This window comes from Astatotilapia calliptera, chromosome 3, assembly GCF_964374335.1.
Source record: "Astatotilapia calliptera chromosome 3, fAstCal68.1, whole genome shotgun sequence".
NCBI lineage: Eukaryota > Metazoa > Chordata > Actinopteri > Cichliformes > Cichlidae > Astatotilapia > Astatotilapia calliptera.
The window spans coordinates 54,682,669-54,697,966 of record NC_137424.1 but is presented as its reverse complement, the minus strand read 5'-3'; the positions used below and the strand labels follow the sequence as shown (position 1 = coordinate 54,697,966).

At 41.5% G+C, this 15,298-nt stretch overlaps 1 protein-coding gene across 1 annotated transcript in view; it reads right to left on the bottom strand.

Annotated features, from left to right (window-relative positions):
- The window catches only part of LOC113019248 (uncharacterized), a 36,498-nt gene extending 23,168 nt beyond the window's left edge, over window positions 1–13,330 (bottom strand). The window contains exons 1-8 of the mRNA XM_080292383.1: window positions 13,228–13,330; window positions 4,005–6,547; window positions 2,482–2,543; window positions 2,137–2,175; window positions 1,616–2,026; window positions 1,192–1,415; window positions 741–910; window positions 399–533 (exon numbers count right to left, since the gene is read on the bottom strand). Of these exons, the coding sequence (XP_080148509.1) occupies window positions 399–533; window positions 741–910; window positions 1,192–1,415; window positions 1,616–2,026; window positions 2,137–2,175; window positions 2,482–2,543; window positions 4,005–6,266 (3,303 nt within the window). The 5' untranslated portion in view covers window positions 6,267–6,547; window positions 13,228–13,330. The remainder of the gene's footprint in view (window positions 1–398; window positions 534–740; window positions 911–1,191; window positions 1,416–1,615; window positions 2,027–2,136; window positions 2,176–2,481; window positions 2,544–4,004; window positions 6,548–13,227) is intronic.
- Between the last annotated feature and the right edge of the window lie 1,968 nt (window positions 13,331–15,298).

Here is a 15,298-nt window from a genome sequence, read left to right as displayed (position 1 = left end):
TGCAATGTGTATATATAGATTAAAAAAATGCATAATGCAAAGCAGCAAAATAAAAACAAAATACATTGTGTATGCTTTCATAGGATTAGACTTGAGCAGAAACTTTCTGACATTGCGATGTCTATATAAAAGCTCAGTATAATCCAAAGTAGCCATGAATGTGAGGGCTGCAAGACCACAGAAGAAAAGTAAGGATAACCAACTGACTTTAAACCGCATGATGAATGCATGACTACAACTAATGAATGGACAGTACATTTATAGAGAATTGTAGCTACGGTGCATAAATATCTATCTTAGATTGCAGAAGCAAACCAGGAGACACATTTTCTCTAGATTCACAAGCAGGTCAATGAACTCATCCATCTATAACAGTGAGCAAATTTCAGTGTACATACCTGTAATCTTGACCTAAACAAAACAACTGACTTGGTTTTTCCAAATTTCTCCACAGCAGAAATCACTTCACTGTGAGAGAGACTACTGACAATCCCTTGTAGCCTCACCATGGTTGGAGGGGAAGATTTAGCAGCCTGTGGAAACACAGCGAAGAAAAATATGAACAAACCAAATGCAGATTTCATCATGACAACTGGACTCAAAGTTTGTGCTTGTATAAATTTGTGTTGAAGGATTTAATCTTGGTTTTGTGGCATCAACAATCACGTCATCTGTCACTGACCACATTATAAATTGTCCAAAACTGTCCATTCATGAAAAAAGGCATCATGTGAAGTCACCTTGGTCTTCTCTGTGCTAGGCCTCCCTTTAACTGATTCTGGAGATGCAGAACGTGAGGACGATGATGTTGATGGGGACGACTTCATCTTGGCTAGCTCAGCCAGCAGGGCGGGAGCCAAAGTTTTGACGACAGTCTCCAGGTCAGACTGTTTTGATAAGGACTGGAGAGCTAAAAGACCACAGGTACAAAAGAGATTCGCACATTGGTGGGTCCCAAGTCTCAAAAATCATCTACTGCTTCTGAAAGTTTTATAATCGTAGAAAAAACTATACTGACATTTTCTGGTGGTACTGGTCTTTATTTATAATTTGCATTAGTAAAGTTAATGTTGTGTGTGTGTGTGTGTGTGTGTGTGGGGGGGGTGGGGGGGGTGGGGGGGGGGGGCAACCTTGATCTTAGAAAAACCTAATGAGTACATACCAAAAAATACCATGAAGCAATTTTCAAACCTGATGTTTCCAGCAGTTTCTTTGCCAAGATCTTCGAGCTGCTCAACTTTCGCATAGGAGATGACCTCTCTGTCGACGATCGCCTCTCCCAGCTTCTCCTTGGTGATGAACGTTTCTCATCTCTTCTTCTCGGCGAGGATCGTCTCTCGCGTCCCCTTGAGCGTGATCGATATCGTGAAGAGGAAGGACGGTCATACCATGAGGAGTCAGAATGAGACCGGGACCTGAAAAAAGTATGGATCAAAGAACTTAATGACTCATAAACATCTCAAAGCACACATCCAGCATGGATACAAAAGGTAAATAGTCCACCAATTAAGTGTTTTTAAATTTACATTATTAAATAAATTACTTTTCGCCCTCTCCACTTGAGAGCTAAATCTTTTTGATTGATCCTAGTTCTCAAAATGTATGTTGGACAGACCTGCGATTACGTCTGGAGCTGTAGGGAGATCGTGATCGGCTTCTGTGTCTCTGCCTTCGGGGGCTACGTGATCGAGAACGGGAATGACTAATTCGTCTGTCCCTCCTACGCTCCAAGTCACGGCGGCGACGTGGACTGCCGGAGCGGGAACGGCTACTTCGTCTGTCCCTGCTACGCTCCGAGTCATTATGGCTGCGGGAGCGGGAACGGCTACTTCGTCTATTTCTTCTTCGCAACGAGTCACGATGAGTGCGGGGGCTGCGAGAGCGGGAACGGCTACTTTGCCTGTCCCTGCTACGCTCCGAGTCACGATGGCTCCGGGGGCTGCAGGAACGGGAACGACTCTCATGTCTGGTTTTCTTCTGGGAAGTCTCAGCAGAAGTTGAGGGAGAGGGCTTGGCACCTGATGCACTAACAATTGCATATAAAAAGAAAGGCACATGTTAAATCAAAGAAAATGAAAGCCTCCAATGCTGGCATGTTTTTTTATTCGCCAAATGACTTGAAATGAAGATAATTACCCTGGCAGTGATGCAATTTCACCGTTCCATTCTGGGTATCTGTGGAAAAACACAGATACATTTTTGTCAGATGTTGCAAGATAGAATGTCCTTAAAAATATATTATTGTTCATTAATCCAGAAACTCAGAAATGTATTCAGCCTTTCAACAATTTAGGTTAGGGAAAATGGCTCATGGTAAATGCTGCAAATCATTAAGGTGCTTTAAATTAAAAAAATACAAATGAACAGTTCTTAGGGAGCTATCCTAGCATTACAACCCCGGCATCATTTTGGCACACCCATGGTTGTGCTGCCCCAAAGATATCGGTTCATAATCACGAAGTACAGAGAAGAAAGATTGACCGCTTTCGCAGAAGTTTGCAGTTCTCGATGTGAAGGCTGGTATTCTGGTGGGAGACCCAATCCTAGTGGTCACAACAAAAAACAAACATTTAGACAAGGTTTGTTATTATCAGGAGCAACGTTTGTCATTGACATCACTTGCTGATAAAAGGTCACTAAACTTTGCAGTGGCCTTAAAAAAAAATTCTTAAAATATTAACAGTTAGTCCTTCACTGAATGCAGAAGCATTATAACATTAGCCAGGAGCCTGGATTGTATTTAAACCTTCATAGGCCAAAAACCAGGAACAAATAAGCGTGACACATCATACCTTTCCTGGGATAAAATTTTAAAAGTGAAATTATTTAGTATATATAGAAAACACAAGTCAAACATCTGATTACAAACAACCAAAACAAAAGGTCAATTAGGCTCTGGATTCTGGACTCTCAGGCTCTTCTTATGGCATCAAACTTTCCCGAAGCTCCAAGAAGGTCGTCTCAGGAGAGGCCAAGTTTGGATTAGGACAAAATGCACCACCTATGACGATCACAGTTGGAGTAGCGACAGGAAGATGACGTTGAAATAGACCAGAAGAGGAAGGTGCTGTTTCTTTGACGAGGAGCTCAAATGTGAAATTTGATGCAGCGAAGGAAGGCCAATCCATAAAGAGAGATTCAACAACAAATCAAATCAAATCTGGTGCTTGTGTAGCTCATGACTGGGCGCAGCGGGTGCTTATGTTTGTGGTAGTAAATGATGTTGCCTTTTGGGACACAGAAACACTAACTTAAAAAGAAAGTATGAGTAAAAAAAAAAAAAAAGAAGAAGCGAGTATTACACAAAAACAAGGTGCCCACTAATGTGAAATAAAGGACAAAACACACTATTCTTAACTCTAATGACAAAAGACAAAAAGGGGAACTTTCACATTCAGCAACAGTTCCAGAAAAAGCAAAGCTGAATGTGCACTGTGGAACAGCAGCCCAAGAACAGAGACAAATGAAAAAACAGCCGTCTTCCAACATTTTCTGATGCACAGGCTCTTCAGGTTTGCAGGTTTCTCCTCATCACGTCATCTGAGGCCTTGGTTCCATTGTTAGCAAAAGCCTTGAATGTCTTCGCATCAGTTTATGTCAATTTAAAAGAGATTAAATCTATCAATTGCAAGTACAGACCACTGAAGATTCTGAAGGTCTCTTATTAGTAGTGTTTTTCAATTACAATATCTGATAGACATATAGTTAAGTTTAGTCTGCACTGTAATCCTTCAGAAATTCTGGTACAGAATACTGAATTGCAGAAATATGTGAAAAATTTGTCCAAATGTTTGTATTCCAAGTTGGTAGTCTTCCTACAGTCATCATTATGCAGGAATAGTGTATAAAACAAACCAAATAGACTTTAAAGTAGCATACATGAAGTTTTTCCCAAACCACAATCCTATAATGGGATCCAAAATCAAATCAAAAACAAAAAACATTGCATGTCAAATAAATAAAAACCGACAGAAAGCAAAAACATCGAACAATCTTCCACTTACCTTCATCAGAGTACATTCCTTGTTACATAGAGAGCAGGTATGAGGAAAGACCCTAGGTGAAGCGGCAGTGTAGTCTTGCATCTGGGCCAGCACTGGGATATTCCCTGTCACTTCTACCTTTGCTGGAAGCTGCTTGGTGGAAGCGGGCTGCGGTATATGAATGAAATTCATGAGGTTCTGCATTAGGGGAGAGAGACCCGGAGGAACGGGCATCGTGAGCCCTGGCATGAGGGACGGCTGTGGAACTGGCTTTGCAGCCGAAAAAACTTGAGACTGCAAAGCTTGTCCCATATGCACAGCTGGCTGATTCTGCATCTGCTGCAACCCAATCGGCAGGTTAGGTACCTGGGCCATCTGCTGCTGCTGCTTCAGTTGCTGCTGTTGTATCTGCTGCTTCAGTTGTTGCTGCTGCTGCTGCTGCTTCAGTTGTTGCTGTTGCTGCTTCAGTTGTTGCTGTTGCTGCTGCTGCTTCAGTTGTTGCTGTTGCTGCTTCAGTTGTTGCTGTTGCTGCTTCAGTTGTTGCTGTTGCTGCTGCTGCTTCAGTTGTTGTTGCTGCTGCTGCGTCTGCTTCAGTTGTTGTTGCTGCTGCTGCGTCTGCTTCAGTTGTTGCTGTTGCGTCTGCTTCAGTTGTTGCTGTTGCGTCTGCTGCTGCTTCAGTTGTTGCATCTGCTTCAGTTGTTGCTGTTGCGTCTGCTGCTGCTTCAGTTGTTGCGTCTGCTGCTGCTGCTTTGGTGGTGGTTGTTGCATTGTCTGTTTCACCTGTTGCTGTTGTACCTGCTTCTGCTGCATTTGCTGTTTTTTCATCTGCTCAGAAACATTTGATACTTGCCCGTGAGTCTTACTCTTTTCTTTGATGTGACTGTCGCTGCTGCTGCTGCCAATGAGTACAAGGCCAGGTCGGCTTGGATGCACACTACGAACTATATTAGGAGTTAGTTGGCTTTTTGATGCTGAATGGCGATCTGGCTCTGGATTTTTCAACGGAAGGGCTTTAGTGACTTCTGCTTTAAGAGGTCTTATGTCTGTGTCTGTCTTTGGCAGAGAGAAACCTTTGAAGATTTCTTGAGATGACTGGTTCGGTTGGGTGTGCAGTTGTTGAGCTGGATCGCTGCTTCGCATTGAGCCATGACTGGTAAAAGAGCTGCCTTGATCACGGGAAGAAACCAAGGTGCTGTTTTTCACCTCTGTCATACTTTTTTGCAGTGGTTCTCGACTGTGACCGCTACTATCATAGGAGCCCATCAGCAGCGTACCTCCACTTCCACCACTACTAGCTCCACTGCTGCTCCTTCCAATTTCATCCCCAAAGCTCCCAGTATATTTTCCAGTATGTCCATAATCAATCACTTTACTTGGTTGGACAATAGGTGACAATTCATCCTGACGCATCCCTTCCCCTCTTGAAGTACTCAACCTTTCCCTTCCACTCATACTTGTGGTGGAATGAGGATCATAGTAGGATTTTGATGGATCTGCTGTGGCAGATCTCTTTGCCTTTTCCATGCGGATTTGTCGTAAGATAAAAGGCAGGTTGTCAGGAGTCATCTGATCTTCGGGATATGAGATCAGATGTTCCAGGTCCTCTTTTTCAAGTCCAAACTGCATAAGGATGTTCACAGCTGTTTCTGAAGTGTACTTGGGACGAGTAGACTCTGCAGAACCCACAGGTTTGCCTGGCACTGGGTAGTCATAATCACCTAAGCCTGGAATGGATTGCACATTGCGCTCTCTTTCATTCGAGGCATTAAACCTACCGTCACCAGTGCTTAGATAGCTCAATGAAGCAGATGATGAACAGTATTTAGACGAATCATCCTCAGTTTTCCGTTTGTAGCTTGGCAACCAGTCCATGGAGCTAGTGCTACTTGCAACATCAGGAGGTCTTTGAGAGTTTGAGGACAACATGTAGGAAGTCACATCTTTGCCTGAAGAATCATACTCATGTCTTTGAGTAAAATGACTGCTCTTGTCTACAGGCTGATTTCTCACCTCCTCTCTGGCTCTGCTTATATGCATGTCTATGGACCTCTTTATGTCCTCTTCCATTGAAGTCTTACTCCCTTCTGGCCTGTAGCTCATTATTCCCCCAGATTTTGCAGGAGTCGCAGATGAAACTCCAGAAGAGCTAAAGCTGGACCCAGGCCCAAGATGAGGAGATGTCTTATGAGAGTCTCTCTCTGCCTGCATACTGGACTGTCCATAGCGCCCCTGGGCTGAACTTTGATTCCCAGAGGCATAGGGGTTATATGAGGGATGGGACATGGTGTTAGCAACCTTCAGAAGGTTTAGTGGACTGATGGCTGCAGCTGTCGGGCAGGGGGGTGTTGTGGGTATAAATGGGGCAGGTGTGTTGGTTCGACCATCAACAGCAATAGCGTTATTTATCTGTGTCAACGCAAGGTGGGTTTTCAGCTGAGCCAGCCGCAAGCATGCAGCTTGCTGTCCGATCAGTAAAAAGCTCCCTGGGAGCCCACCCAGTAGGGGGCTCTGTTGGGGCCCTGGTGCAGGAGAAGGGGCGTAACGCTTCAATGACAATGGAAAAGCTGGAAAGTTAAAAATAAAGAAAACAAAGAATAAAGGTTAATCAGTTGTACTGGGCCTCAGAATCTTGGAAAGATGAAATCCATCGTCCGGGAGGCCTTTTCTTAATTTGCAGACTCTGCTTCCCGAAGATCATTCATTCATACGATTTATTCTGTTAGTATCATCTTCAGGTCTTCACTAGTAAGAAGGAAAGGTGGAAACAAAAGCATCAAAAACAGAGAAACAGAGAAAACATGAGATTTAAACAATAGAGACACAGGAGACAACAACAACAAAATAGAAAGGAGGTGTTAATCTTAGAAGAATAAGCTTAATAGATCTTCCAAAGCAGCTTATCTTATCCTCCTCTATCTTTTGCATGTCCCTGATCTGTGGATAGAGACACAGAACATACACGCTAGCCGTCCAACATCTAGATGTTTCTAACAAGACCCATGATTAGTACCCATTAAGGTCGAACTAACATATGCACACAAATTTTGCTACACGGGTGTGGTTTTTTATTATGACGATCTCCAAGTCCAGTCCACAAGTTGCAGTGCTGTGCTGGGTAGGCAGCATTCAGAAGAGAGATGACGTATGGCTTGGAAAGTTGGTGAAGGAAGCTGGATCTGCTGTTGACTTTCTGGTAATGACAGCACACAGATGGACCTCAACCGGTGCAAACTGCCATTGTCATGAACACATCCTCCTACCCCCTAAACATGATCGCATAAACCAAAGGAGCATGCTCAGTGGCAGGTTGGTGGCATAGAGCAGCTTATGATGATCTTCTGTCTCCTCAGAGGACACGATTAGACTCCTCCGCTCATCTTGAATTACAGCAGATAAGGGACTCAAGTTGAGTACCATAATTGATGCTCTGTTGTCTGCTTGCACTTAATTTAACTGGTTATATAAGCTCTCTGCACTTTCAGTGACTTTAGTGTCACTGTAAAATCATTTTGCACCGTGGAATAATTTAATTAATCCGTACACTATCTGCACAGACCGTGTACCTGATCATTATGCAAGTACTTTTTACAAACTTTTCACATATGCAACAGGCTATGTTCCGAGAAGTGCAGTAAAAGCGTCCCAACAATTCTTACATTAAACAACAGCAACAGTGAGAGAAAGCATTGTCACGAATGAAAACCAATGACGATTTTCTGAAAACCTTTGCAAACCTCAAAAGAAAATTAGTTTGTAAAACTGCAGCTACAAACTACTGAACGTTTGCTGTTTGCTCCCTTTGTGCTATGATGGCTCTCTAATTTTAGGGACAAACTGTTATCCAGTGCAAAACTGGACTGGTGCATGTCTTCTATATAGATCCTTGCTACCAAAGTCATCAATGATGACATCAATGATGACATCAATGCCAAAATAAGAGACAATGACAATATTTGGAGGCCAAAAGTGAACACAACAGATTTCCCTCAATGTTACTGTTTTTTTTTTTTTGTTTGTTTGTTTGTTTGTTTGTTTTGGGGGGTGGGGGGGCGGTTGTATTGCTTGTGTTAGCTAGGTTATGCTTAAAAGTAATTTAAGAGAAAGTGAATTGCATAGATACACACACCTACCAGATGTAAAGAAGAATAACGCAATAGGAGAAAAGAATGAAATAAATGTTTAAAAAAAACATAGATCCTTAAGTGGTAATATAGAACAACACAACTAACCAACAGCTCAGCTAAACACAACATGATTAGTTGTTAATGACATTAGGGCTGCACAATATTAGGAAAACCTGCGATGTGCGATAACTATGATCAATACTGCGATAACGATATGACTTGCGATAAAATAAATATAAAAAAAACCAAATACATAATTTCTGTTTTACTGCAAGTTTTATTTAAAGAAAGCTGCTGTATTAGCAGTGTAACAACAAAGTGCACTTTAACATTGAAACATTGCCCCCATAAAAAGATTTCTGAGGCTTGAATTCTGAAAGACATCCTTCCTGGTCTCTAGAATTAGTTTTAAATACATAACTTAAATTATACTGCAAATTATCTCAATGCAGTTGTTCATCATTTTACCACTCACCAAGTAGTTATGATGTAAGTCAAAACTGGAGAGGAAACTTTACTGTAGTGCTTGCGTAGTTTTCCGCTTGGCTCAGTTCAAACATGACGGTCTTGCGACATGTTTCGTACATTTGTGGAATGGCGACATGTGAAAAGTAGTTTCGTGAGGGGATGCGGTATCTCCGGTCCACTTTATGTATCAGACTGGTGAAGCACTCTCTGCTAACTGTATTTATAGGCATCATGTCTTTGTCAAAAAATGTGTAATGGCCTCTGTTATTTCTTTGTAGCGCTTTGACGTTTTCTCATAAGGAGTCCCACTTGAAAAACTCTAATACAGAGACGGCTGTTGGACTGCGGTGCTCTTTGTCTTAACATTAGCAACCTTTGTTTGGCTAGCCCTGTCTTTCTGGAACTCTTCAAACAGTTCTCTGTGGTTGTATTGAAGATGATGGTTCAGATTAGTCACGTTTCCTCTGGTGGTTGCCACGAGTGTTCGGCAAGTTTTGCAGAGTACCTGTGTTTGGAGAACGTCGTCTTTATCAAATCCAAAGTACCTCCAAATAAGCGAGGTACTATTTTTTTTTTAGGCACGAGGGGTTTCTTTGATTGGTAAATTCTTTAAAGCACGTGTGTAAACATTTTAAGGTACCCAATTATCGCAGTTTACGTCGTCTTTTGCGATGGGCCCATCGCGCAGGCTGATATCGCGATGACAATAAATTTTCAATTTATTCTGCAGGCCTTAATGACATCTGTAGTTTTAGTCAGCCTACCCTACATTGCAGCCGTCTTTACACTGCCTTTAAGTAAGCACCTGCAGCAGTGGAAAAGTGATTTTTGCTCACTGCACATGCGTGGAAGCAGGTTAATGACAGGGGATCTTTTCCATAGTCTGAGCGTCCAACTGTCTTAATGTCTAATTACAGCTGGGCGATAGAACGATAACGATATGTATCGCGATATACCTTTTACTCGATAGAGAAATTAAACTATTGCGATAGACCTCGCCGCTCTTGTCCTCTTAAAATAAAAAAAAAAAAAAAAAAAAGGGTCAGCCAATCCAAATTAAGTAGCGCAGAGCCGAACCAATCACAGCCGCAGCGTCACGTCACGTGACTTGTTACGTATAGCACAAGTGCCAAGCCGCACATGTGTATTTGTTTGGGAAGCAGCCAGCCACCGTACCGCCCGGGTAATGGAGGAAATGAGTGTGCCGACTAGAAAAATCAACCGAGCGTGACCGAAGAGAAAACAGATGATGGTTCCAATGCCGGAGAGATTGTCGAACGGAAGAGCCATAGAAGTTCCGTAGTGTGAAGGTATTTCGGCTATTTCAAGTCTGACAAAAAACAGAGTAGCGTGCACTGTAAATTGTGCCGAAAGCAAGTCTGGAAATACAATGAACTGGTGCATGCGTCACACTGTGCGCCACGTTATTGTTTCGGTGAAATGAATTTCTACAATACTGTTACTGTTAATTCTACTCTCTGCAGTGTTTAAATGCTTACATATACACACAGTTACTGTCTCTCCACACATACGACTTGGTTCTGCTTCTATGCCCCAGCTTGGTTTACTTTTTCCCACCGAGGCTTCTAGACTTCTGATTGGCCAACATTTCTGCACGGTTAGGAATCTAGCTCCACCTGCTGCTTTGGCATGTTCATAGCAGCGTTTTCCTTCATTTCTGCCTTTATGTGTGGACGGGATCATTTTTTAAAATGAAAACGGAAAATCTCCGTTTTCAAAAATACCCGTGTACGTGTGGACGTAGCCTCAGTCTCTGACTGGAAGCGCTAATTCGTCATTCGGCTTTTGTCAGACTAAAGTAACTGTTAAAACTGTTTGAAAAGCTAAGCTATACAACAAGGAGAGATTGAGAATTTCCTTTTAGTTCTCAGTTTATTTGATATTGACAAAAGTTAGTCAGTTTTGTCTGTTCTTCTGTAAAACAAACTAAGATTTATTTTTAGAATTAATATTTTGTTTCTAAGTGGAATTGACAATTTAGTTTGTTTAGTTTGTTCTCTTTTGAAACTTAAACGATTTAGCGGCTGCCTTTTGTGTAGTTTGCAATATTTGCCTTTATTTATCTGAAAAAGTCTCATGTTCCTTAAGTACATCTACCCTGTTGAACTTATTATGGGAAATAAATATTTAAATAAAAACAAGCTGCTGATTATTTCACATTTTACTTGTGAGCAACGGCACATTTAAATTTTACAAATATAGTTATTTGGCTTATATCGTGATAGATATCGTTATCGCCTGAAATGAAAAAAACATATCGTGATATGAAAAAATCTTATATCGCCCAGCTCTATGTCTAATGCCAGGCCACTGATAACCAATACCATCACATCTGGGATGAGTCTTAAGAGCGGGGTTAACGTCAGGGCTCGCAAAATCGCTAGCCCGACGTCCCGGGGCTAGCGATTTTTCCAGTCGGGCTACCAAAATCTATCTCTGCCCTGCCCGTCGGGCTATTGTAGGAAGGAAAAATATATGTCAATGCTTTTGCATTCTTTCGGAAATGTAGCTGGGTAATTATGTCATTGGCATCAGTGAGCCAGAATTTGCGCTTGTTTTTTGCTTTCACTTTGCAATCGTGCGAACTGTGTATGGAGAGCGACAGTACTGATTGGTGAGTGACGATCATTTGCGCACCAATTCCTCTGACATCGTCTTATCAGTCGTTAGCCTACTATGCAAACATGATAAGTGAAATCTCCCGCAGCTTAAACATGTGAGAGGTTGATCGCGCAGAGAATCGCTCAGCGTTATGTGAGCGCGTGTGTAAAAGCAGCAGGATATATATTTTAGTTTTGCTGAGCCAAATAAGACAGGTCAGGGTGAAGAAGTGACAGCCAAAGAAAAGCTTACCACAAAACGGAAAAGTTATGGCAAATCAGACTATAAGGCAAAAAGAAAGTGCAGCTTTATGGTTTCATGGACAAAAGAATTTCTGTGGCTGCAATATGACGAGCTAAATAACCAGGGGTGCACATAAGTGGTCCGCAGGTGCGCATTTGCTGTCAAAATAAAAAACGCACACAAGATAAGAAGTTGCAACGCGTGTTTGCGCACATAGGATTTTCTGGAGGAGGACAGACATTTGTTTAGAACTCTTAAAGATGTCAAGAAGCTCCTTTAAGCAATTACTTTGGTGTTCCTCCACCTCCAAAGAAATGTCAGAAGGAGTCCGAACCACAAAAGAAGCACGTATTCTCAGAAAAGTGGTTGCAGGAGGTGAGCTGGCTTCAAACAAATGATGAACGCACAGAGATGTGGTGCGGAATGTGCCGTGAAAATCCCACTCTAGCAGACAAAAACAGTATGGACGCAAACGCGCGTTGCAACTTCTTATCTGGTGCGCGTCTTTTATGTTGACAGCGAATGCGCACATGCGGACCACTTATGTGCACCCGTGTAAATAACATAATGTTCTGCCGGGTGTGTTGTTGGTTTTCTCTCGATTTCTGAGTCGACAAGCGCCTTTGTTACTGGGACCAGTAATTTTAAGAAAGGCCCCCATTAGAACCCATGAGAAATGCAAGAAATGCATTATTGCTCAGTCTGCAATATCTTTCCCAGAACAAACACCAATTGCAAATAACATACTAAAAATAAACCTGAAAAATCTCTTTAGAACAGCGTACTATGTTGCAAAGAGTGAACTACCACTGGCAAAATTTAGCAGTCTTTGCAAACTTTAAAAAAAAGCAAATGTCCTCGATCTTGGTTCCACTTGCCTCTTACCTGTGATTTCAGTGGAAATTTCAAATTCAGGATCTGACACAGACTGATTCATGTTCTACACAGTTCTTACAAGTTTATAGAAATTTCTGTTCAATTAGAACCAAGTATTTGAGTTGATGATTGTAATTTTTATACAATGTTGTAATTTGTGTTTCAACAATTTTTTGATTGTTTTGGTTCCGTTACAATATTATACATTAAAGTATAATATTGTAAAGGAAACAAAAAATGAAACAAAACATCAATCAAAAAATTGCTCGCTTTTTTATTCGGGCTACTTAAATTTATTTTGGGCTACCAAAAACTGAAGAGTCCCTGCCCGAAGGGCTACCAGGGATTTTGAAATTTTGCGAGCCCTGAACGTGCATCACTAAAGGAGAGAAAACTTTAATACAAGCCAGGTCTGTGGAGTGGGGGCTTATCATAAGTGAAGGACAAAGTGAAGGACAAGTGGTTGTTTTTCTCAATCAGTAGAATTCATATTGTCAGTATTTGTTGTAAATGCTGCCTTTTATGAATGCATTTAAAATGTGTTGTGGGATTGTGTAGTGTGGCTGTTACCGTGGGTTCTCCCACCTAACTAGCTTGGAATGAAAATAAAGGAAAACGGTGGCTGTGGGGATACGTTGGATAACGACAGTCATGCCACTGAGTTAAGTCGGATTGCGCAAAATCCGTGCAGCAGTGAGATATGAGGCGAGACCATAATCCACCAGTCCAGCCACAAGGAGGCAAAAAAGGCAAGGCAATGTATGCAGCTACCGAGGAGCACCGCAACCTCCTGCAGGCCCGCTTACAAACTACCACCACAACTCGACAAACAGCGGCTGTAAGGAAAAGCTGATCGCTTGCAGGTTTGTTTGGGTTTTTTTTTTTTTTTTACAACAACTCGGGGTACATACCGTGCTTTATATGTGTGGAATCCGTTTGTTCTGATGTGCTCAAATGAATCCTCACGAAGAACTTCTTGCAATCTACAGCGTTGCTAACGGAAAGGAAACGCTAACCACGTGACCCACCGCAACGTGTTCCGTTTCAATGGTCTGCCTTCAAAATAAAAGGACGAAGGGAAACGACAACTTTCAAGATACTGTCGTAATTCCACTAACGCATTCCATGCATCATATCATTATTATTATTATTATTATTATTATTATTATTATTATTATTATCATAAGGAATTAGCACTTGTTTTTCTTTTTTAAAATTTGTTTACTTTTTAGAAAAATACAACTGTGAGTTCTAAATGTTTTATTGAGTGTGTTATTGGAAGTTTCACTACATCTTTCTCTGTGATGGCTTATAGTGGCCGCAGGATAAGTGTATTATAATTAATTTTTCACACGGTGGCGCTATTTCCATAGGAAAACAACTCATATATAAATGTCCTTGATGATGATCTATCATATCTTTTTTTACTACTATAACACAGCCTGAATTTTAATATGTGAAATTACTTTTACACCCCATCACCAATGCTGCACAGATTAATTTTACATTATAAAAATATAGTTTATGTTGTGACTGTGAGACATGAGTAAGTTTGCGAAAAGGAAGCATGGGAAAGGGGGGAAATAAGGTATAATTCTCCCTGAAATAAACTTTCTGCCAAATAATTATAATACTAATGCAGTCACAAGTAATAATATCACAAGTTCCCCTTTTATTCATAAAATTTTAATATATTGAATGATGACTGCTTAGTCCTCCGTAAAGATGAAAGCCCCGATGTGCGCAGAGGTTCGGGACCATAAGTCTTATTGTAAACATACCACGGCAGACCCGACGATGTTTCCATCAACATGCTTTTCAGCATCTCTTTATTGACCACTTTTCACACACGGTTGCTGTACGCATACAGCCGGCTGTAGCTTTTCAGCTCACAGCCTGACAACACAACAGCAGAGAGAGCACAGACATTAAGGCGGCGAGGCGTGATTGCGCCTCAGGTGCGTCCGACTCCCCTGCAGACCACGCCCCGCCACACACATTAACCAGGTAAAATACATATTTAGGCAGAATTTTGGAAACATCTAGTTTTTTTAGAAGCATAGTGCTTTTTTTTCCAATTACTTTTTAAAAGTCAGGTCAAGGCTCCAAAAGCCCAAAGGCGAAATGAGGGTGGCAGCTCACAACAGTTTTTGTTTGCTACATGGATTAGTTCAGCTGGGTGTCTTTCCTTTTGTTATATTCCTTTAAGAGTTCAAAATGTGTTAATTACATAAATAAAATGTAATTTTCTCTGTAGCGCTTCATGGATTTCATAAGCAACACACCTTAGTTGCTCTGTGGATTATTTTAAAAAGCAGTTAAAAACTTTTCTGTTCAAACAAGCCTTTTGTTGATCTACATATTTTATATTCTTTACATCATTTACATTTGATCTTTTACATTGTGTACAATGTCTATTGATTGTATTGTTTAATTTAATATTTGTGTACAGCGCTTTGACTGACTGTCTGTGAAAAGCGCTTAATAAATAAACTTTACTTACTTTAGTTGTTCACACAAAGCATAAAGGTAAAAAAACAACAATATATACAGTGTTATCTTCATTTTAGATTTCAAAAAGTATTTGCGGCTCCCAGTGGGGTTTTTTTGCGTGGAAACCCGGTGGCTCTTTGGGTGTTAAAGGTTGCTGACCCTTGGCCTAGGCCATCTGCTACGGTGTTGTCTGCGGGGGCGGCAGCATCTCTGCTGGGGACAGGAAGAGAACAGGCTGATATGGAGGGCCAGCTCTGTTCTAGGATGCCCTCTGGACCCAGTGGAGATGGTGAGTGTTAGGTCTAAACTTGCAGACCTCGCTGTCTCAGTGGCCTGTTACTGTGAAGGAAGCAAGACACTCAGAGCTCCATCGGTTTTTACTTGCAAGGGAAGTCCGGTCAGGTCTAGAGTTGTAAACTTAGCCAACTCTGAATTCGGCCTCCCCTCACAGTCCTTTTATCAAGAACAGTAGTTACACAAACATTTCAT